Source organism: Chamaea fasciata, unplaced genomic scaffold (assembly GCF_029207755.1).
Source record: "Chamaea fasciata isolate MVZ Bird 193981 ecotype frontalis unplaced genomic scaffold, bChaFas1.0.hap1 SCAF_31, whole genome shotgun sequence".
Lineage (NCBI taxonomy): Eukaryota > Metazoa > Chordata > Aves > Passeriformes > Sylviidae > Chamaea > Chamaea fasciata.
In genome coordinates, this window is record NW_027094116.1 from 2,503,040 (window position 1) to 2,525,070 (window position 22,031).

The 22,031-nt window shown below is 72.0% G+C and overlaps 2 protein-coding genes across 3 annotated transcripts; both read left to right on the forward strand.

Moving 5' to 3' along the window:
• Positions 1 to 337: 337 nt before the first annotated feature.
• CRTC2 (CREB regulated transcription coactivator 2) lies at positions 338 to 9,243 on the forward strand. Its single transcript, XM_066206560.1, is given in 15 exon segments — positions 338 to 512; positions 2,693 to 2,794; positions 3,026 to 3,136; positions 3,236 to 3,297; positions 3,658 to 3,726; positions 4,161 to 4,264; positions 4,357 to 4,386; positions 4,499 to 4,578; positions 4,669 to 4,718; positions 4,878 to 5,122; positions 5,680 to 6,104; positions 6,675 to 6,782; positions 6,784 to 6,879; positions 7,484 to 7,658; positions 7,911 to 9,243. Coding segments are annotated over 15 exon segments (2,040 nt in total). The 5' UTR covers positions 338 to 341; the 3' UTR covers positions 8,123 to 9,243.
• A 731-nt stretch (positions 9,244 to 9,974) lies between these two features.
• DENND4B (DENN domain containing 4B) lies at positions 9,975 to 21,629 on the forward strand. Of its 2 annotated transcripts, XM_066206553.1 has the most exons (26): positions 9,980 to 10,982; positions 11,124 to 11,376; positions 11,463 to 11,532; positions 11,981 to 12,150; positions 12,677 to 12,918; positions 13,000 to 13,066; positions 13,150 to 13,208; positions 13,280 to 13,424; positions 13,720 to 13,895; positions 13,981 to 14,081; positions 14,408 to 14,623; positions 15,005 to 15,150; positions 15,251 to 15,390; positions 15,458 to 15,581; positions 16,048 to 16,254; positions 16,499 to 16,627; positions 16,707 to 16,851; positions 17,335 to 17,825; positions 17,918 to 18,040; positions 18,309 to 18,484; positions 18,692 to 18,809; positions 19,607 to 19,840; positions 19,918 to 20,017; positions 20,317 to 20,482; positions 20,548 to 20,612; positions 20,838 to 21,629. In XM_066206553.1, exons 1-26 carry the CDS (start codon positions 10,687 to 10,689, stop codon positions 20,975 to 20,977), a joined length of 4,299 nt encoding a protein of 1,432 aa, XP_066062650.1. In that variant the 5' UTR covers positions 9,980 to 10,686; the 3' UTR covers positions 20,978 to 21,629. The 2 variants fall into 2 exon arrangements, with proteins under 2 accessions (XP_066062651.1, XP_066062650.1); XM_066206554.1 differs by lacking the exons at positions 19,918 to 20,017; positions 20,317 to 20,482; positions 20,548 to 20,612; positions 20,838 to 21,629 and having other exon boundaries at positions 9,975 to 10,982; positions 18,654 to 18,809; positions 19,607 to 19,735.
• The last annotated feature ends 402 nt before the right edge of the window (positions 21,630 to 22,031 follow it).

Genomic DNA, 22,031 nt, shown 5'->3' on the forward strand with positions numbered 1-22,031 from the left:
ACTCTGCTTCCCGGCGTGGGGCGGCTGTGACCCCGCTGTACCCTCAAAGCCGCCCCATCTCAGGGCCGCGCCATCGCTGTTCCCCTCACGGCCGCGGGCCACGCCCCGCGCTCTCCCGCCGCGCGGCGCTCTCCGGAACTTGTAGTCCCCGCCTCCCTCATCGCATAATATCTCGGAGCCCGGCGCCTCCATTTCCCAGCCCTCCCTGCGCAGCGCCCGCTCAGACCCCTGGGAGTTGCAGTCCCGGCGCCTCGCACACCCCGGTGTTGACCCTGCCTGCTGAACTACAGATCCCGGCGTGCCCCGCGCGGCGGCGGCGGCGGAGCGGCGGAGCGGGGAAGATGGCGGCGGCGGGCGCGGGGGCCGGGCCCGGGCCCGGCGCGGGACCCTCGGCTGGCGCCGGTGCGTCCAACCCGCGCAAGTTCAGCGAGAAGATCGCGCTGCAGAAGCAGCGGCAGGCGGAGGAGACCGCGGCCTTCGAGGAGGTCATGATGGAGATCTGCTCCACACGGGTGAGGACGGGCCGCCGCGCCGGATGCGCCGCGGGGCGCGGGGGGCCGGGGCGGAGGAGCCGTGAGCGGCTGGCGGGGCCCGGGGCTGGGCGCGGGGGGAGCCGGGGGAACCGTGATGGGCCCACGGGGGTCCGGAGGAGCTGCCGGGGGCCGCGGTTTGGGGGTCCTGAGGGGACGGGGGGGCCAGGGCGTGGGGCGGCTGGAGGGGCCGTGAGGGCATGGGGGGGGCTGTGAGGAATTTGGGGAGGGGGTTAGAGGGGACTGGGGGGGCTGCGAAGATGTCGGGGGGGAGTTTGAGGGGTCCAGGGACGCTCTGGAGAGTTTGGGTTGGGGGCGGAAGGGTCCAGGGGGCTTCTGAAGGGTTTGGGGGGGTGCTGGAGGGGGCTGTGAGGGTTTTGGGGAGGGGGTTCGCCGAGTCCGGGGGGGCTCCCGGTGGATCCCGGCGTGTCCCGCCTGCCGGCGCCGCTTCCAAGCGCAGCTCCCGCAGTTGGGGTGGGAAAAGGATCCCGGATCCCCTCGGATCCTACTTCTTGTCCCCTCCGCCGAGCTCCGGGCGCTGTCCCCGGCCCCGGGGTCCCCCGGGATCCTTCCCGGACTCGGCGGCGGCCGGCGGGCGCTCCGTCCTGGGGGATGCTCGGGCTGAGCTCGGAGGATCCCGGAGCTGCCCCTGGGGTGGGATCTGGGATAATCCCCGCCCGGCAGCCCCGGGAAGGGCGAGCGCCGGCCCCGAGGGCCGCTCGGAGCCATCGCGGGGTCTCGGGAAGGGCGAGGGAAAGCGTCGGGCAGGAATCGCCTCCTGTGGGAATTTCGTGTCCGTGATCCCGGGGTTTGCTGGAGTTCGGCCCTGCCCGGCAAAACCGCAGGATGGAGGAGTGAGGGTGTGGAGTGTGGAATTCCGGGAGACATGGAAAGGCTCTTCCAGGGGATGGGGGCAGCTCTGCCCCTGGGAGGATCCGGGGAGACCCAGCCGAGCTTTAAAAACCGGGAATTTTGGGGTGGGAGAGCCCTGCGGCTGCTGGCCCTGCGGGGACCCGGGGTCTGGGGTGTCACTGGCGCGGTGGCAGGGACATCCTTGGAGGGTTTGCGGATGGGCTGGAGCTTTCTGTCCGCTCCTGGGCGGTTTAGGAGCGGGGTGGAGCATCCTCGGGGAGTTTGGGAATGGGCCGGATCCCCCGCCGGGCTTCCATCCCCGGGGATTTTGGGAACGGGCCGGAGCCTGGGCAGTGTTTGCAGAGCAAACAGCTGGTTAATGTGCAGCAGGGGCAGCGGGATCGCTCCTGGAATCACTGCTCCGGGAATTCATTGCCTGGTCCCTCTCCGGGATGGTTCCTCTGGGAATTCCTGCCCTAATCCCCGCCTGGGCTGGTTCCTGCGGGGTCTGTTCCCCGTGGCTGGGGTCTGCAGCCCCCCTGCCTTTGCTCCGTGGCTCCTGGAGTTTTTCCTGGCTGTTTCTGAGTTGGTCCCGGGCTCCCGCAGGGATCCTGGCTTGGGGCTCCATCCCAAGACCTTAAGCCCCAGCGCGGCTCTGGGCGCTAATCCCGCCAGCTGCTGCCTAAATCTCCTGGTTTTTTGGGTTGTTTTTCTTCTTTTTCCCTCTGGATCTGGATTTCTACACTTTTACGCTCAGGAATTTGGTGTTTCCCGTTTCTCAGTTTCTCCTGGTGTTTCCCTGGGATCCCGGTGTTCTCCTGGGATCCCAGTGTTTTCCCGGAATCCCGGTGTTTCCCCAGGATCCCGATGTTTTCCCGGGATCCCGGTGTTTTCCTGGGATCCCGTTATCTCCCGCTGGGCTTTGCTGTGCCTCCTTCCCCCGGCCTTGAGTCCCGCTCCGCGCTGGAATCTCCGGGCCGGCCTTGGCGTGGATGAAATCCCTGCTGGAAAATCCCTGCGGATCCGTGGGGATGGGCTGGCCCCGGAGCCTGGCCGGGACAGGGGGAACACGGGGGCTGCCGGGCTCAGCCCCTGCCCCCGGAATGTGGGACAGGGATCCCCCCTCGGGGATCCCGACCCTCATCCATCCCGCTCTGGATGCGGGAAGGGGCCGGAACCGGTGTGTCCCCCCGGAATGACGCTGCGCGGGAAGGGGAGCCTGTGTGTCCCACGAAGGGGCTGTGAGGGGCACTTTGAAGGGCCTGGGCACCCCAAGGCCCCCGTGACGTGTCCCCCCCGTGTCCCCCCAGCTGCAGGCGCAGAAGCTGCGGCTGGCCCACAGCCGGGGGCCCTTCTACAGCGGCTCCCTGCCCAACGTCAACCAGATCGGCACCGGCGTGCCCGAGTTCCAGGTGACTCCCGGGGGCCTGGCCGCGCCTGGCCTGGGGACAAGGGCATGGCCCCGCGTCCCTTTGCCTGCTCTCGCTTCTGGGGCTCGAGAGGGGGAGCTGTGGGAGCCCCCCTTCCCGGGGGGAATCTCCTTTCCTGGGGGGAATCCCTTCCCTGTCCCCAGGCCCTCTCTGCAACCCCCTGCTGTCCCCAGCCCCTCTCCCGGGGGTCTCACCGTCCCCCCGTGCCCGCAGGGCCCGTCGCCGCTGGATTCCACGCGGAGCACGCGGCACCACGGGCTGGTGGAGCGCGTCCAGCGGGACCCACGCCGGATGATGTCCCCCCTGCGCCGCTACGTCCGGCAGATATCCTTTTTATCCCGCGTCCCCAGCGCCGTCCTGGCGCCCCCGCCCTGGCCCTGGGATCCCCGGCTCTCCTCCGTGTGACCCTTAACGTGGCCCCACATCGACAGCTCTCCCTACGGACCCACGTACCTGTCGCCTCCGCCGGAGCCCAGCTGGAGGAGGTGATTCCCTGCCTTCCCTGGGAGCTGGGGTGGGGGCAGAGGGGAGCACTGGGAGGGGCTGGGGGGACGCTCCTGCCTCTCACGTTCCGGGATTGCCCCGCAGCGTGGGGGCTCGAGGAGGAATTCCGTCCAGGAGGAGGGATCTGGCTGAGGGGAGTCCCCAGGGACAGGTGTCAAATCCAAGCTCCAGCTCCGTCCCTGGAATGTCTCTGTCCCAGCCACGTCCCTGTCCCCACCCCACCTCCCTGGCGTTCCCAGCCCTCCCATGGCAGGGAACGGGGTCACGGATCCCTGAGGAGCTGTCCTGCCTCTCCCATGGCTCCTCTTCCCCCACCCTGATCCCGGTTTCTCCCTGTGCAGGACCATGCCCTGGAGCAACTTCCCCATGGAAAAAGGACATTTATTCCGGCTGCCCTCAGCTCTCAACAGGTGCTGGATTGTTTGATTCCGTTTTCTCCGTGTCCCCAAGCCAGGCTCCAGCCTTTCCCTGGGACCCCTGGGGAGGACGTGGCCCCCGACTCCCGCCCGGGGCCCCCCGCTGGAGGGGTCCCTGTCCTCCCTCGTGCCAGCTGAACAATGTCCCTCTTTGTCACCCGCCCCGGCGGCCCTTTCCCAGCCCGTGCGTGCCCTCCTCCACCTCGGAACAGCTCCTTGGGAGCAGCCGGGTGCCCCCAGCCCCTGCGGGGTCCCATTGTCCCCCCACGCCGGGGGGTGGTGGTGGGGGAGACGGGAGCGGAGCCCCTCTGGGGACGCAGGGTCCCGCGTGGGGAGGGGACACGGGGACGGCAGGAGGGCCCCGGGGCTCTCAGTGGGGCGGGGAGCCAGGGCTGAGCCGGGGTCCAGGCCGCTCTCGCCGTCCCCAGGACGAATTCCGACTCGGCGCTGCACACGAGCGTGATGAACCCCGCGCCCCAGGACGCCTACCTGGGCCCCTCGCAGGCCGGGCCGCCCCCCGGCCGCCGTGCCGGTGAGCTCCCCCCAGAACCCACACCCCCGGGGGGCTCCCAGGGCAGCCCCCTCCCCTTTGCGCTCCCCTGACGCCCCCCTGCTCCCCCGCAGGTTTCCTGGACGGGGACTCGGACAGCAAAGGTGAGCCTGGCAGCCAGCTGTGTCCCTGGGCACCCGGAGCTCTGTGCCGGGGGCTCTGGGGTCCCCCCTGTGTGCCCCCTCCTCCCGCTGACCCCCCCCGTCCCCCCGGCAGTGTTTCTTTTCCAAGTGCCTCCCATCGAAGAGAACTTCGATGACAACAAGCACTCGCTGAAGCCCTGGGACACCAAGAAGGTGGGCGGGGACGTCCCCCTGTGTCCCCCGCTTGCTGTCCCCCAGCCCCGTGGCCTGGCCCGGCCTCATTCCTGCGCTTTGGTCCCGCAGCTCTCGTCCTCCTCGGCCCGGCCGCGCTCCTGCGAGGTCCCGGGGATCCAGTGAGTGCTGGCGTGGGGAGGGGGCTCCGGGGAGGGGCTGCGGGTAGGGAGGGGGTAGCTGGGGAGGGGCCGGAGCTGGGCAGGGGACACCGGGCGAGGGCTGCTGGGGGAGGCAGCCCCGCTCCCGCCCTCATCCTGTCCCTCTCCCCCTTCCCGCAGCGTATTCCCATCCCCGGATCAACCTGCCAACGTGCCCCTCATGCCCTCGGCCCTCAACACGGGGGGGTCCCTGCCCGACCTGACCACGCTGCACTTCCCGTCCCCCCTGCCCACCCCCCTGGACCCCGAGGAGGCCCCGTACCCGCCCCTGAGCGGGGGCAGCAGCACCTCCAACCTGGCCACCACCATGACCCACCTGGGCATCAGCGGCGGCGGCGGCGTGGGGCTGGGCTACGACCCCCCAGGTGAGCCGGGACCCCTCCCCACCCCAGGGGGCTCACGGGGGGACACAGGGAGCCTCTGGCCAGCGTCCAGCAAGGATGGGGACCCCTGGCCGGTGTTGGGGGGACACGGAGACCCCGGCCAGGTGGAGTCCTGGGGTGGCAGCGGCAGCAGGCAGCAGCTCCAGGAGTCCCAGCCTGGGATGGGGCCTGGCACTCCGGGAGTGGGGTGGGGATGGGCTCCGGTGGATCTGGGGGTCCTGCGGGTGTGTGGGGGGAGCCCCGCTCCCGCCCTGTCGCCCTCCTGCTCTGGGGGGTCCAGGGGCGTTGCGGGTCCCCTGGGGGCCTGAGGGGAGCCTGGCCCTCGTTCCCTGGGCTCTGACGGTGCCAGGGGTCCGGGAGGGGCCCGTCTCCCGCCCCGGTGCCCCCTGACGCCGCCGCCCCCCTGCCCGGGGTGTGTGTCCGTCGCCGTGTCCGTCTCCATCGTTCTGGTCGCTCCGTCCCCCTCCATCCCCCGGGAGCCCCGCCCGGGGCTTGGGGCTGTGCCGGGGTAACGGTGCTCTCTGTTTTTGTCCCCACAGGACTCCCCTCACCTCTGCAGAGCTCCCTGAGTAACCCGTCCCTGCAGTCCTCCCTGAGCAACCCCAACCTGCAGGCCTCCCTGCGCGGCCCCTCGCTCCAGGCCTCCCTCAGCAACCCCTCGCTCCAGTCCTCCCACAGCAGCTCCTCCATCCCCTCCTCTCTCTCCAACCAGTCCCTGCCTTCCTCCCTGTCCTCCTCGCTCTCCAACCCCTCGCTGCCCACGTCCCCCCGGAGCCAGCCCCTCCAGTCCTCCCCCAGCAACCCCAGCCTGCCCTCGGGGCTGGGGGGCTCCTTCGCGGCCACCTCGCCGCGCCGGCGGGTGCCGCTCAGCCCCCTGTCCCTGCCCGTGGCCGGCGACTGCAGACGGCAGCACCCCAAACAGTTCTCACCAACAATGTCACCCACATTGTCCTCCATCACCCAGGTACGCATCGTCCCCACGCTCCAGCGCCGCCGCCTCCTCTTCCTCGGCCTCTCCCTTGTCCTTCTCCTCCTTCCTTCCTTCTCCTCCTCGTCCCCTTCCCCATCCTCCTCGTCCTTCTTGTGTTCCTACTCGTTGTCTTCTTTCTCTTCCTTCTCTTTCTGCTCTTCCCTATCCTCGTCCTTCTCGTCCTTGTCCCGCCCCTCCTCCTTGTTGTCTTCCTCGTCTTCATCCTCCTCTTCCTCGTCCTCCTCTTTGTCCTGCTTGTCCTCGACCTCCTCGTCCTTGTCCTCTTCTTCCCCCTCCACTTCTCGTCTCGTTTCCATCCTCATCTCACCCACGCCCCAGGGCCCCCCCTCGCCCCCCCTCCCGTGCTCAGGGCCAGTGGGGGGGACCCCCGTGTCCCTCCCAGGCCCCCCCGTCCCCTCCGAGGGGACCCCGGCCCGCCCCGGGTCCGGCCGCAGCCGTGGCCGAGTTCGGGGCTCTCAGGGACGGCTCCCGCTGGGGGGGCTGGGGGAGCCCCCCACGCTGGGGGGGCCGGCGCTGAGCCCCCCGTCCCCGCTGTCTCCGCAGGGCGTCCCCCTGGACACCAGCAAGCTGCCAGCGGAGCAGCGGCTGCCGCCGTACCCCTACGGGCAGCCGGGGGTGCTGCTGGCCTCCCAGCCCCCCCCGCGGGCCCCTGCGCCCCCCCCCGCGCCCCTACAACCCCCCCTACGGCCCCGGCGGCGCCCTGGGGCAGCCCCTGGCACAGCCCCCCGGAGACTTCGGCCTGGGCAGCGTGAGTGGGGGCGCGGGGACCCCCCTGGGGACACGGGGACCCCTCTGGGGACATGGGGACCCCCCTGGGGACACGGGGACCCCCCTGGGGACATGGGGACCCCCCTGGGGACATGGGGACCTCTCTGGGGACACGGGGACCCCCCTGGGGACACGGGGACCCCTCTGGGGGACATGGGGACCTCTCTGGGGGCACGGGGACCCCCCTGGGGACATGGGGACCCCTCTGGGGGGGACATGGGGACCCCTTTGGGGACATGGGGACCTCTCTGGGGGCACGGGGACCCCTCTGGGGACACGGGGACCCCTCTGGGGGGGACATGGGGACCCCTCTGGGGACGACATGGGGATGGGGACACGGGGACCCCTCTGGGGACATGGGGATGGGGACACAGGGACCCCTCTGGGGACATGGGGACCCCTCTGGGGGGACATGGGGATGGGGACCCTTCAGCAGGGTCCTTTGGGGGGGGGACATGGGGTCAGGGACCCTGCATGGGGGACGTGGGGATGGAGACCCTCTGGGTGGGTCACCAGGGGAGGGATGGGGACAGGGCAGTCTCCGTGGGGGGTCTCTCCTCATGTGTGTCCCCTCCCCCCCGCAGCTGGAGCAGTTTGGGATCGGGGAGAGCCCCCCCGGGAACAGCGGAGGGTTCCCCGAGGAGTTGGGGGCCCTGAGTTACCCCCCGAGCGAGGGGGGCTACGACCCCCCCGGCCTGAACCGCCCAAACCTGAGCAACTGCAGCCGCCACGGCCCCATCCCCAACATCATCTTCACAGGTGGGCGCTCCGGGGGTGTCCTGGGGGTCTCTGGGGTGGCACAGGTGGGTGGGGGGCTCTGTGGGGGTTCACAGGTGTGCTGGGGGCTCTGTGGAGTGTCTCAGGTGTCCTGGGGGTCTCTGGGATGTCTCAGGTGGGCTGGGGGCTCTGTGCGGTGTCTCAGGTGTCCTGGGGGTCCCCGGGGTGTCTCGGGGGCTCTTTGGCCCGGGGTCTCGGTGCTGACCCCCGCGTGACCCCCGCCCTTCCCCGCAGGCGACTCGCCCCCCGGGCTGTCCAAGGAGATCGCGACGGCGCTGGCGGGGGTCCCGGGCTTCGAGGTGGAGGGGGGCTCCCTGGGGGGGCTGGAGGAGGAGCTGCGCATCGAGCCGCTGACGCTGGACGGGCTGAGCATGCTGAGCGACCCCTGCGCGCTGCTCACCGACCCCGCCGTCGAGGACTCCTTCCGCTCCGACCGCCTGCAGTGAGCCCGGGGGGGCCCGGGCCCCGCGCCCCCCGGCCCCGCCGCCCACTGTGCTCCCGCTGAGACCGGGAAACCCCGGGAGACCCCCGGGAGACCCCCGGGAGACCCCCGGGAAAGGCGGGCACGGGCCGCGGGCCCCAAACCCGGCTGGAGGGGACTGTCCCCAGCGGGCCCCGGGTGGGCCCAGCGCTGCCGCGACCCCCCGGCTCTCACCTCCAGCCCCCGGGGTCGCTGTTCTCCCGGGAAAACCCTGGGAAAAGTGGGCGGGGGGCTCCGGCTGGGCACTGGAACCCTCCAAAGTGTTGCCGTCAAGGGCTCCGACCGCCTCCAGTCAGCCTGGGGGGGCCCCGCCGCCACGACCCCCCCCCAGATCCCACCCCGGGACTGCCCTGCCAGTCGCTGTTGTCCCAGGAAAATCCTGGGAGGGGTGGGGTGGGCTTCCAGCCGCAGCTGTCAAGGGCTCCTCCTGCTCCATCCGAGGCTGGGGGGGTCCCCAGCACCGCGAGCCCCCGCAGTTCCCCCCCAGCCCCCACCGGGCCCCGTTCTCCCCGGAAAATCGCGGGGCCACCTCGGGGCCGGGAGAACCGGGCAGGGAGAGACAATCCCGGTGCCCCGTACCCCCCTCGAGCAAGCCTGGGGGGTTCCGCCCGGCGCCCCCTCCCCGAATTCCCACCCCCAGACCCGACCAGGCACTGTTCTCCTGGGAAAACCCTGGGAAAATTGGGGAGGGGGCGCGATCCAGGCACCCCCAGCCCCCCGACCCCGGCGGAGGGGTCCCGGCCCCCCCGGGGTGGCTGTACATAACCCCGTAGGTAGAGACCCCCGGGGGGGCGGGGGGGGCCGCTTCTGCCTTTACTTTATCATTTTTCCGGCTAATCATCATGTTTAAGGAGAAATCCCGCTCCCCCCCCCCAATATGTACCCCCAGCCCCCCCCCCCCAAATTACCCAGCTGCCGGGGACGTGTAGAAAGCACTTGTAACTTTGCCCCCCCCCTCAAATTGCCCCCCCGGGGGAGCACGGGGGGGACCCGTCCGCGGGTGGGGGGCCCTGGGCCCCCCCCGGAGGGAGCCAGAGTGATTTATTATTATTATTATTTTTTAAAATATATTCTATGTTAATTAAATCCTCCCCTGCCGGCGCGTGGTTGATTTTGCGGGGGTGTACAAGGAGGGGGGTTCAGCTGCTCCAGGCCCCCCCCCCAGCCCTGCCAGGCCCTTGGGGCTGGGGTCACTTAGCGGGGAGGGAACAAGGGGGTCCCTGCATGGGGAGGGGGGCAAAGGGGTCTCGTTTTGGGGGGGAAAATGGGGTGTGGGGGGAAATGAGATCCCCCCCGTTCCTTGGGGGCTCCTTGAGGGTCCGAGGGGTCTCTTGCGGGTCCTGGGGGGTCCTGGGGGGGCCGTGTCCCCCCGGCGGTCACCGAGAGTCCTCCGGGCCGGCAGGGGGCGCGCTCGCGGGCGGGGGCCGGGCGCGCGCGCTCGCGGCCCAGCGGAGCCCAGAGACGCGGCCCCGGCCCGGCCCGGCCCGGCCCGGCCCGCAGGTACCGGGGGGCGGCCCGGGGGGGTCGGCCCGGGAGTCCCGCGGGGCGGCGGGGGCGGCGGGGCCGGCTCTGCGGCCCGCGAGGCCGGGGGCTGGGCCCGGGCCGCCTGCGGGGCCTGTGGCGCCGGTGGGGGGTGGGGTCACCGGGGGGGACACGGGGATGCGGACCCCACCGGGGGCGGGGCACCGGGGCGGGCACGGGCACCGGGAACTCTCCGGAGGCGTCACTCGGAGGGGCACGGGGACAGAGGCCGCTCCGGGGGGGGGGGGTCACCGGGGGGGACACGGGCATGGGGGACCCTCCCAGGCCCTCGGCGGGAGGTGACTTCCCCGCCAGGGGCTGTCGCTGTCCCCGGCGGGTCCGAGCCCCCCGTCTGAGGGGCTGTCACCGCTCCCGGGGCGTTGTGACCCCTCGGCGCGGGGACCGTGACCTCCGTACCGGGGGCGCCCTCCCGGCGTCCCGGTGCCCCCCCGCGGCCCTGCGGGGTGTCGGCGTGGGGGTCGCGGCCGCGTCGCCCCCGGTGCGGCGGGCCCGGGCTGACGTGGGCGCTCGGGGCCCGCCGCCGCTTCCTTCCCCTTTCGTGCTCCCGCCGTGCTCCGGCTCCGGCGGCTCCAGGGACTGACTCCCCGTGGGCAACCCGGGCTGCGGGGACCCTGGGGGGGCTCTGGGGACTCTGGGGGGCTCTGGGGACACTGGGGGGGCTCTGGGGACCGCGGGGAATTTGGGCACGGGGCGTGCTGCCGGGGACCGGCGGCGCTGGGGACGAGGAGGGGGCGCAGGAAGGGAACGGGGCCCCGAAGCCGGGGCGCAGCCCCCGAACCGGGGCAGCCTCAGAGGCCGGGGGTCCCTCCTCCGAGCGCTGCCGGGGGTCCCGCCCGCGCTGGGGGGGCGGCAGGGAGCACCGGGGGGTCCCCGTGTCCCGCGGCGTGACCGGAAACCTCCTCCCTTCCCGTTCCCCGGGGCGGCGGCGGCGGCGGCGCGGCCGGGGCTGGTGGCATCGCCCGTGTCCCCGCAGATGCTGTGACAGCCATGTCGGACGAGAAGCCGCCGCAGCTCGTGGATTACTTCGTGGTGGCCGGGCTGGCGGAGGCGTCGCGGGCGCTGGAGGAGGAGCAGCAGCCGCGGCCGGCGCGGCCCGGGGAGCCCATCACGGACGTGGCCGTGATCATCCGCTCGCAGGGCGAGGAGGTGCCGCAGGGCTTCACCTGCATCGAGACCAGCACGTCGGGCCACCCCGTGGACCTCAACGCGGGGCTGCTCAACAACCCGCAGATGTTCCTGTGCTACAAACGCGGCCGGGACAAGCCCCCCCTGATCGAGCTGGGGTGAGTGCGGGCACCCGAGCCCTGCTCTGGGTCACGCCTGCCCCGTGGGCTGCGCTCCAGGCTGCGGGCAGAGTTTGGGAAGCCGGGAAAGAGCCCGGAGGGGACGGTGACAGCTCCGGGGGTTCCGCTGTCCCCGCTCAGGGTGCACTATGAGGGCAAGGACCGCCCCAAGCCGGGCTTCCAGATCCTGGACACCACGCCCTACAGCCGCTCGGCCAACCTGGCCTCGGGCTCCCCGGGCCACCAGCGCACCTTCCTGACCTTCCGGAGGGCGGCCGAGCCCCCCGGCCACCACACGCTGGGGGTCACCGACATCTGCCTGGTGATGCCCAGCAAGGGCGAGAGCACCCCGCACACTTTCTGCCGCGTGGACAAGAACCTCAACACCAGCATGGTGGGTTTGGGGGGGGTCCCTCTCGCCCCCCCTGGGGGTGCCCTGCCCCTGCTGACCCCCCCCAAAACCCCCATCCCTCCTTGCAGTGGGGCCCCGCGCTGTACCTGTGCTACAAGATCGCCGTGGCCAAGGACAACACGCTGGTCTACGAGGCAGGTGGGGACCTCGGGCTGGGGGTTCTGGGTCCCCCCGGGGGAAGCCGGAGTTGTTTATTGTCGTTATCATTTTTAAAAATGTCTTCTGTGTTCGTTAACCTCGCCCAGCCGGCGAGGGGCTGGTTTGGGGGCGGTGCAGGAGCCCCTGGGTCTCCTCAGGGGGGTTTGGGGAGCACAGGGTGGGGGCCTTCAGCTGCCCCAGCACCCCTGGGGGGACCCTGCCAGGCCTCTGGGGCTGGAGCCGCTCACTGGGGAGGGGGGACAGTGGGGTCCCTTGCTGGGAATGGGGGGCGATTGGGGTTCCTTTGGGGGGACGTTTTGGGGGGTGGTTTTGTGGGGCTGTGGGCGCTCACCTGGCTGCCCCCTCCTCTTTGGGGCGGGGGAGATGACCCGGGGGGCTGATCCTGGTGTCCGTTGTCCACGTGTCCGGTGTCCGTGTGTCCTTGCAGGGCTGCTGAGCCGCTACCCCGAGCAGGACAGCGAGTCCTTCCCGCTGCCCGAGTCGGTGCCCGTGTTCTGCCTGCCCATGGGGGCCACCATCGAGAGCTGGCCCCTGGGCACCAAGTACCCCCTGCCCGTCTTCTCCACCTTCGTCCTCACCGGCGCCTCGGGGGACAAGGCACGGCAGGCCAGGGGGCTCGGGGCGGCTGGGAGGGGGTCCGCAGTGCCGTGGGAGGGGTTGGGTCCAGAGGTCTCAGCACCCACAGCCGCAGTGTGGGGCCGGGGTCACAGTGCCAGGGGTTCCCAGGCTGTGGGGCCGGGATCCCGGTGCCAGGGGTTCCCAGTGCTATGGGACTGAGATCGTGGTGCCAGGAGTTCCCAGTGCTATGGGACCAGGATCCTGGTGCCAGGGGTTCCCAGTGCTATGGGACTGAGATCCTGGTGCCAGGAGTTCCCAGTGCTATGGGACTGAGATCCTGGTGCCAGGAGTTCCCAGTGCTATGGGACCAGGATCCTGGTGCCAGCGGTTCCCAGTGCTATGGGACTGAGATCCTGGTGCCAGGAGTTCCCAGTGCTATGGGACCAGGATCCTGGTGCCAGGGTTTCCCAGTGCTGTGGGACTGAGATCCCGGTGCCAGGGCTCCCCGTCCCTCACGGCACCGGGACTGCAGTGCCCGGGGTGCCCTGACGGCCGTGCCCCGCAGGTGTACGGCGCCGCCATCCAGTTCCATGAGGCGTTCCCGCGGGAGCGGCTGTCGGAGGCGCAGGCGCTGCGCCTGGGGCTGCTCAGCGTGGTGGACCGGCGGCCGGTGCCCGGGCGCTCCCTGCACACCCGCAAGAGCATCTGCGTCCTGTCCCACTGGCCCTTCTTCGACGTCTTCCGCAAGTTCCTCATGTTCATCTATCGCTACTCCATCTCGGGCCCCCACGTGCTGCCCCTGGAGACGTGAGCGCGGACGAGGGGGGGCGCCGGGGGGGGCGGGGGCCCGCGGCCAGCCCCGCGCTGACGGGGCCGCTCCGCCCGCAGGCACATCTCCCACTTCATGCACAACGTGCCCTTCCCGTCCCCGCAGCGCCCGCGGATCCTGGTCCAGGTGAGTCACCTTGGGGGCAGCTCGCCGTGACCCCCCCCGGCCCGGCCCGGCGCGCCCCCCAGCACGTGTCCCTGTCCCTGCAGATGTCCCCGTATGACAGCCTGCTGCTGTGCCGGCCCGTGTCCTCCCCGCTGCCGCTCAGGTGGGTGCTGGTGGTGGGAGGGCACAGGTGGGGCGAGGCCGTGGGTGACCAGGTGATGTCCCCGCCCGCAGCGGGGCCAGTTTCCTGACGCTGCTGCAGAACCTGGGCCCCGACAACGCGGTGGCGCTGCTGGTGGCCGTGCTCACCGAGCAGAAGCTGCTCATCCACTCCCTGCGCCCCGACGTCTTGACCAGCGTGGGCGAAGCCCTGGTGGCGGTGAGTGGCCGCGGGGGACGCTGCGGGGCTGGGACCCGCCGTGCTGGGGCCCCGCGGCGCTGGGGATCCCGGTCCTGCCGTGCTGGGCACGCCGATCCCCTCGTGCTGGGCGCCCGCCTTGGAGATCTCCACTGCGCGGTGCTGGGGGCCGCTGTGCTGAGGACCCCGATCCCACGGGACCGTGGCATCGGTGATCCCGGCCCCACGGCTCCGGAGACCCCGTCCCGCGGCGCTGGGCCCCCCGTCGTGCCTGGCGGGGGCCCCGCCGCGCTGACCGCCCTCGTCCTGTCCCCAGATGATCTTCCCCCTGCGCTGGCAGTGCCCCTACATCCCGCTGTGCCCGCTGGCGCTGGCTGACGTGCTGTGCGCCCCCGTGCCCTTCATTGTAGGCATCCACTCCAGCTACTTCGACCTCTACGAGCCCCCCCGCGACGTCATCTTCGTCGACCTGGACACCAACACCATTTTCCAGTGAGTGTCCCCGGGGCTGGGGGCGGGTGGGCCGTGCCGGGGGGTCCCGGGGGGTCCCGCCCTGCCCTCGCGCCTGTGCCCCCAGGAGCGAGGAGCGGAAGCTGCTGTCGCCGCGCGCGCTGCCCCGCCGGCCCTGCAAGGTGCTGCTGGCCTCGCTGCACAACCTGTCCCAGCAGCTGGATGAGCGTGAGTTGGGGGGTCCTGGGGCTGTGCTGGGGGGGTCCAGGCTGTCCCGGGGGGTCCGCGCATCCCTCACCTCTGCAGTCACGCGGAACAGCTCAAACTGGGGGGGACCCGCTGGGGTCAAAGGACGCCCTGACCCCCTCCCCGTGCCTGGGAGCATTTCCCGAGCAGGGTCAGAGCTGTGGCTTCATCCCCTCCTTCCCTGGGCATCGGTTCCCCGCCATTCCCCAGCCAGCCAGCCCTCCCCGGGGCTCCCTGGCTGTGGCATGGGGGCGCCGGTCCTGCCGGGCGTCCCTGGGGCCGACGCCGTCCCGCCCGTGTCCCCGCAGTGCTGAGCGCGCCGGGCGAGGAGGAGCCCCCGGAGCTGGTGCTGAGCGACGCGGAGGCGGCGGGCGCGCGGCGGGCGCAGCTGGAGCTGGAGGCGCGGGCGGCCTTCCTGCGCTTCATGGCCTGCGCCCTGCGCGGGTACCGCTCCTTCCTGCGCCCCATCGCGCCCGCGCCCGCCCCGGCCGGCCGCGACGCCGGCAGCCTCTTCGCCCTGCAGGGTGAGCGCGGCGTGTCCCTGGCACGGCACAGCTGGTCGGTGCCGGCTCGTCCCTGTCCCCATCCCATCTCGTGTGTCCCATCCCATCTCATGTGTCCCGTGCCATCCTGTGCCACCCCGTCCCATCCCGTCCTGTGCATCCCATCCCATTCTGTGTGTCCCATTCCATGCCATCCCATCCCATCCTGTGCGTCCTGTTCCATCCCATCCTGTCCTGTCCCATCCCATGGACCCCATCCCATCCCATGGATCCCATCCCCTGGATCCCATCCCGTGGACCCCATCCCATCCCATCCCATCCCATCCCATCCCATCCCATCCCATCCCGTGGCTCCCACCCCACCCCAGTGACGCTGTCCCCGTCCCGCCCCGTGCCCGGCAGGGTTCCTGCGCTCCCGGGAGCGGGCGTACCAGCGTTTCTACGGGCAGCTGCTGCGCACGCAGCTCTTCACGCAGTTCATCGAGGACTGCTCCTTCGCCAGCGACCGCGAGCCCTGCCTCGAGTTCTTTGACACCTGTGTGGACAAGGTGCGTCCCCTCCGCGTGTCCCCCGTGCGTCCCTCGCTCGCTCCCCGCCTCCGGTTCCTCACGCCTGTGTCCGCAAGGTGACCCCGCCGCCCCTCCCCAGGTGCAGGTGGACCTGGAGAAGCCCGAGGACGCGCCCCTGATGGAGCTGGACGACCCCCGGGGCGGGGAGCACACGGTGTTCATCACCCCCCCGGAGCAGCCGGCGGGGCCGGACGGGACCGAGCCCCCCGCGCGCTACAGGTGAGCCCCCCGGGCCCTCCCTGGGTCTCCCCCTCCCCAAACCCCCCTCACCTGTGCCCCTCCCCAGGTACGACGGGTTCCCCACGCTGCGCCCGGAGCTGCTGGAGCCCCCCCGGGACCCGCTGGTGGCCCAGCTGTGCCAGGCCCGGAGCAGCGCCCCGAGCAGCCCCGCCCCGCGCCGCACCAAGCAGGTGAGGGGAAGCACCTGGGCACGCATGACTGTGACACCTGGACAGGTGCCCAGGTGGGCCAGCACGTGGCTAAGTGTCCCCGTGAGCCGTGACACCTGGACGGGTGCCCAGATGGCACAGCCCCTGCACAGGTGTCCCCGTGAGCCGTGACACCCGGACAGGTGCCCAGATGGCACAACCCCTGCACAGGTGTCCCCGTGAGCAGTGGCACCTGGACGGGTGCCCAGATGGCACAACCCCTGCACAGGTGTCCCCGTGAGCTGCGACACCTGGATGGGTGCCCAGATGGCACAGCCCCTGCGCAGGTGTCCCCATGAGCCGTGACACCTGGATGGGTGCCCAGATGGCACAACCCCTGCATAGGTGTCCCCGTGAGCCGTGACACCTGCCCAGGCGCCCACCTGGGCACGGCGCGGAGGGGCTCAGCTCCCGTTCCCTGACTCCCCGGTGTCCCCGGTGTCCCCAGGAGATGAAGGTGGCCCAGCGCGTGGCCCAGAAGTCCTCGGCGGTGCCGGAGCTGTGGGCACGGTGCCTGCTGGGGCACTGCTACGGGCTCTGGTTCCTGTACCTGCCCACGCACGTGCGCGCCGCCCCCGCCAAGCTCCGCGCGCTGCAGCTCGCCTACGACGTCCTGCGCAAGATGGAGCAGCACAAGGTCGTGCTGCCCGACGAGGTGGGTCAGGTCCTGCTCCGGATCCTCGGGAAAATTCCCCCTGGAAAGGGCGGCCCGGCCTCGGCAGGGGCCGCCCAGGGAGGTTTGGAGTGGCCAGGTGTCCCAGGAGGGCCTGGCCCTTGCTCCGGGTGGCCAGGTGGGATTGGGCGCAGGTTGCACTGTGAGATCCCGGGGCTCTTCCCCACCTGGCTGACCGCGCGATTGTGAGGGTGGGGCCGTGGCCTGACGCGCAGGTGCCCCCCAGGTGTGTTACCGCATCCTGATGCAGCTCTGCGGGCAGTACGGGGAGCCCGTGCTGTCCGTGCGCGTCCTGCTCGAGATGAAACGCGCCGGCATCGTCCCCAACACCGTCACCTACGGCTACTACAACAAGGTGACGCCGCGGGCGTGCGCCGGGGGCGGTCCTGGGGGTCCCCCAGGCCGCCCCTGACCCCTCGGCGTCCCCCTGGCAGGCGGTGCTGGAGAGCAAGTGGCCGGCGGGGACGCAGGGGGGGCGGCTGCGCTGGGCCAAGCTGCGGAACGTGGTGCTGGGGGCGGCGCAGTTCCGGCAGCCCCTGCGGCAGCGGGAACGCCGCGGCGCCGCCGGAGACCCCCCGGGTGAGGGGCTGGGGGAGCGGGGGGCTCCTGTCACCCCACTTGCTCCCCACTGTCCCCCCGCAGGTGATGGAGCCCCTCCGAGTGTCTCGGGGGGCCGGGGGAGACCCCAGTGACTCTCCCCTGTCCCCGTCTGGACTCCCTGGGGTGGGGGTGTGCTATGGGGGTCCGTAGGGGAGGCCTGTCCCCTATTGACACCCCCTTATTCCCCCAGGATGGGAGTGATGGGGGGGCCGCTGTCACTGACCCCCGTTGTCCCTGGGCCACTCTCACTGACCCCTGTTGTCCCTGGGCCACTCTCACTGACCCCTGTTGTCCCTGCCCGTTTGGGGTGTCGGGGGCCGCTGTCCCCACTGACCACTGTCCCCGCTGTCCGCTGTCCCCACTGACCGCTGTTCCCACTGGCCACTGTTCCCACTGGCCACTGTCCCCGCTGACTGCTGTCCGCACTGTCCGCTGTCCCCGCTGACCGCTGTCCCCCCACAGGTGACCCGGCCGCCCCCGCCCCGCGCCCCCCGCTGCAGCGCCAGACCACCTGGGCGGGCCGGAGCCTGCGGGACCCGGCGCCGCGGCTGGTCAAGAGCGGCAGCCTCAGTTTCCCCGGCGGCGGCCGGAGCGAGGGCGGCCCGCGGGCGGGCCCGGGGGCGCCGCCGCCGCTCCCGGTGACCCCCCCGCCGCCGCGGGCCGCCCCCCGCTCGGCCGACGGGAGCCTCTCGGACGTGGGCACGGACGAGAGCGGCGGGGACGAGGGCCCGGGCGGGGGGCCCGGGGGGCTCACCCCGCGCCGGGGGCTGGCGGCCAAGCTGCAGCAGCTGCTGTCGCCCGGCAAGCGGCCCCCCCCGCGCCCCGCTGAGCCCCCCCGGGAGGCCGGGGCGCGCCGGGGGTCGGAGCAGCGGGACGGGGACCCCTCGTCGCGCCGCAGCCCCGCGGAGAGCCTGCTGAGACCCCGCGAGCGCCCCGAGTCCACGGCCTCGGAGGTACCGGGGCCCCGCGTGTCGCTGTGCCGCCGGGCGTCACCGGGTGTCCCTCTGCCCCCCAGCCACCCCCCTGACCCCGTGTCCCCCCCCAGAGCTCCGTGTCGCTGGGCAGTGAACTGGACCTGTCTGACGCCTCGGGGGGCAGCTCCGGGGCCCCCAAATCCACGGAGCCCTCCATGGACGGGACAGCGGGGACGGAGCCCCCCGCCCTGGAGGTGAGGAAGGCTGGGGCAGGGGTGTTTGGGGGCCGAGCTCAGGTTTGGGGGCAGAGCTCAGGTTTAGAGGGTCAGAGCCCAGGTTTGGGGGCAGAGGAGTTTGGGGTCACACCGTGGTTTGGGGGCAGAGCCCGGTTTGGGGTCAGAGCTCAGGTTTGGGGGCAGAGCTCAGGTTTGGGGTCACACCGTGGTTTGGGGGCAGAGCCCGGTTTGGGATCACACCGTGGTTTGGGGGCAGAGCCCAGGCCAGAGTGACCGCTGCCCCCAGGTACTGCTGTCCAGCTGCTCGCGCTGCCCGGGCTGTGCGGGGCTGGTGTTCGACGAGGAGCTCATGGCCGGCTGGACCTCGGACGACTCCAACCTCAACACCTCCTGCCCCTTCTGCTCCCGCTCCTTCGTGCCCTTCCTGAGCATCGAGATCCGCGACTTCCGGCGGCCCCCCAGGTGGGACACCCCGGGGACACCCCTGGGACACCCCGGGGACCCCCTGGGACACCCCTGGGACTCCCTGGGGACCCCGTCCCCTGTGGGGACACCCCCATGTCCCCAGGGCATCCCTGTCCCTCTTTGCTCCCCACCATCCATGCCGTGGGGAGCCCCAAACGTCCCGCAGCGCCCCCCATTCCCGTGACCCCCCTGTGTGCCCCGCAGCCCCCCCGGGGCCGGCCCCGCGCCCCCCTCCCCGCAGGGCCCGGTGCTCAGCGACCGCCGGCGCTGCCTCGAGCTGGACGAGAGCCCCGAGCTCTGCAACGGCTGCGCCGACACCCCGGTACGGGGGACCCCGGGGTGGGGAGGGGGGACACACCCGGGACTGGGGTTGGGATTTGGGGATCCACCCGGGACTGGGGTTGGGATTTGGGGATCCACCCGGGATTGGAGCGGGGAATTGGGGATCCACCCGGGATTGGGGCTGGGGCTGGGGGACCCACCCGGGATTGGGGCGGGGAATTGGGGATCCACCCAGGATTGAGGCTGGGGGGTGGTCCCTGCAGGGGCTGGGGATGGGGAGGTGTCCCTCATCCCTGTAATTTGGGGTCGGGAGAGTCCCCCCTGGGATTTGGGGTCCCTGGGGGTCCCTGCCGGTGCTTTGGTGTTCCTGGACTGGGCAGGGGGTGTCCCCCCACTTCGTTTCGGGGGTCCCAGGTGTGTCCCCCCATTCCCAGGGCCCGGGGCATTGCAGGGCTGGGCAGGGGGTGTCCCCCCACTCTGTTTTGGGGGTCCCAGGTGTGTCCCCCCATTCCCAGGGCCCTGTGCCATACAGGGCTGGGCAGGGGGTGTCCCCCCACTTCGTTTCGGGGGTCCCAGGTGTGTCCCCCCATTCCCAGGGCCCGGGGCATTGCAGGGCTGGGCAGGGGGTGTCCCCCCACTCTGTTTTGGGGGTCCCAGGTGTGTCCCCCCATTCCCAGGGCCCTGTGCCATACAGGGCTGGGCAGGGGGTGTCCCCCCACTTCGTTTCGGGGGTCCCAGGTGTGTCCCCCCATTCCCAGGGCCCGGGGCATTGCAGGGCTGGGCAGGGGGTGTCCCCCCACTCCGTTTCGGGGGTCCCAGGTGTGTTCCCCCCCGCAGCCCCCGGGGCGTTGGGAGCGCGTGGCCTTTGCCTACCTGAGCCCGCTGGTGCTGCGCAAGGAGCTGGAGAGCCTGGTGGAGAACGAGGGCGGGGAGCTGCTGGCGCGGCCCGAGCTGGTGGACAGCCACCCCATCATCTTCTGGAACCTGGTGTGGTACTTCCAGCGCCTGGGCCTGCCCAGCAACCTGCCCCTGCTGCTGCTGGGCTCCCAGCACGCCCCCCGCGACCCCCAGGTGGGCTTTGGGGGGCTGCCGGGGGCTTTGGGGGGCTCTGAGGGGCCCCGGGGGCGCTGACTCTGGGGGTCCCGCAGCCCCCCGAGCCCTCCCGCGTCCGTGTGCGGCTCCTGTGGGACGTGCTGAGCCCCGACCCCGAGAGCTGCCCCCCGCTGTACGTGCTCTGGAGGCTGCACAGTGAGTGGGGAAAGGGCATGGGGGTGTGGGATTGGGGAATGGGGATTGGGATATGGGATTGGGGATATGGGAATTGGGGTATGGGATTGGGGGTGTGGGAATAGGATGTGGGAATGCGGGTGTGGGAATGGGAGATGTGGGAATGGAGGACACGGGGGGATGGAAGGAGTGGGGGAATGGCCAAGAGCAAAGGGGGAGCGGGGACACCTTGGGGACATCCCTGGGGCTGTGGGGTCACACTGTGGGGTCCCCCAGGTGACATCCCTGGGGCTGTGGGGTCACATTTTGGGGTCCCCCAGGTAACATCCCCCCGCGGCTGCACCCCTGGGGCCCCGTGCCCGCCCCGTTCTCGCTGACGTTCCTCGAGGCCCTGCTGAGCCACGTGGGGCTCAACGAGGTCCACAAAGCCATCGGGCTCTTCCTGGAGACCCTCGGGGCGCCCGGAGCCCCCCGGAGCCTGCACAGGTACGGGCAGACCCCCCCCGGATCCCCCCAGATCCCCCCAAATCCCCTCACGGCACCTCCTGCAGGAGCATCTACCGGGAGCTGCTGTTCCTGACGCTGGCGGCGCTGGGCCGGGAGCACACGGACATCGGTGAGGGGCTGGGGGGCACGGGGGGGCTCAGGGGGCCATGGGGGGCTCAGGGGACATGGTGGGTCTGGGGGGAACCGTGGGGGTTCAGGGGGAGCTCGGGGGGGACACGGGGGGCTCGGGGGGAGCTCCGGGTGTGTTCGTGGGGGGACGCGGGGCTCCGGGTCACTCGTGGGGGGCACTGGGGGGGTCTCAGGGCCCCGGGCTGACCCCCCCTCGCCCCCCCAGCCGCCTTTGACCGCCGGTACCGCTCGGCGCTGGGGAAGCTCGGCGGGGCCCGGGACGAGCTGCGGCGGCGGCGGGCGCAGCCCCCCAGCGCCAAAGCCTCCGACTGCCGCCGCACCTTCGGGGCGCCCCCGGAGTGCTGAGCGGGGCCCCCCGGGCCGGGCGCCGGGACCCCCGAGTGCTGAGCGGGGCCCCCCGGGCCGGGCACCGGGACCCCCGAGTGCTGAGCGGGGCCCCCCGGGCCGGGCACCGGGACCCCCGAGTGCTGAGCGGGGCCCCCCGGGCCGGGCACCGGGACCCCCGAGTGCTGAGCGGGGCCCCCCGGGCCGGGCACCGGGACCCCGGGAGCCCCGAGTGCTCCGGGCACCGGGAGCCCCCCGAGTGCTGCGGGGAGGGAGAAGGGACCCCCAGGACCCCCCTCAGATGCTCCAGGGTGGGGAGAAGGGACCCCCGTCACCCCCCAGGCTCACGACGGGTTTTATATGTCAGTGTTAATATATTTTTATTTATTTATTCCCTCCCCCCCCCCCGAGTGAGAGCGCGGGCGGGACGGGGCAGGGGCGGCTCTGGGGGTCTCCCCCTCCCGGTTTCTGCCCCCGTTCTCCCCCCGGGGGAGTTGGGTTTGTTGTTTTCCCCCCTCAGGTGGAGCCGGGGGGGCTCCGGGTTTGTCCCCCCGGCCCCGGGGGGGTTCGGTGGCCATCGGGGGGGGGGTTCGGGGCCGCCCCCTCCCCTCGCACTGTGCAATAGCAGCCCCCGCCCCAGGGGCCTGTAAATAAAAGCTGCTGCGGTATTTTCCCCGCCGTCTCCAGGGGGGTTTTGTTCGGCGGGGAGGGCTCCGGGGGCGCCGATGGGGGGGGCGCGGGGCCGGCGCCGCCATCCTCGGCCCTGGCACGGCCCTCACGCCGCCATCTTGGCTCCTGGCACGGCCCATGAGGCCCGCCGGGCCCAGGCCCCGCGCGCTGCCGCCCCCCCGGGCCCGGGGCCGCGGGGGGAGCTCTGCCCGGTGCCCCCGGAGCCAGCGCCGCCCGCGGAGCCGCGCGCGGCCTCGCACCGGCGCCACGTGCGGCGGAACCGGGCCGGTACCGGGCCCCGGGCCGCTACGGCGGCCGCGAGGGGCCACAACTCCCTCGCGGGCCGGGGGAGAAGTCGCGCGCCGCCACCGCGCGCCGCCCGCAGTACCCGGATGTTCAGACTCGG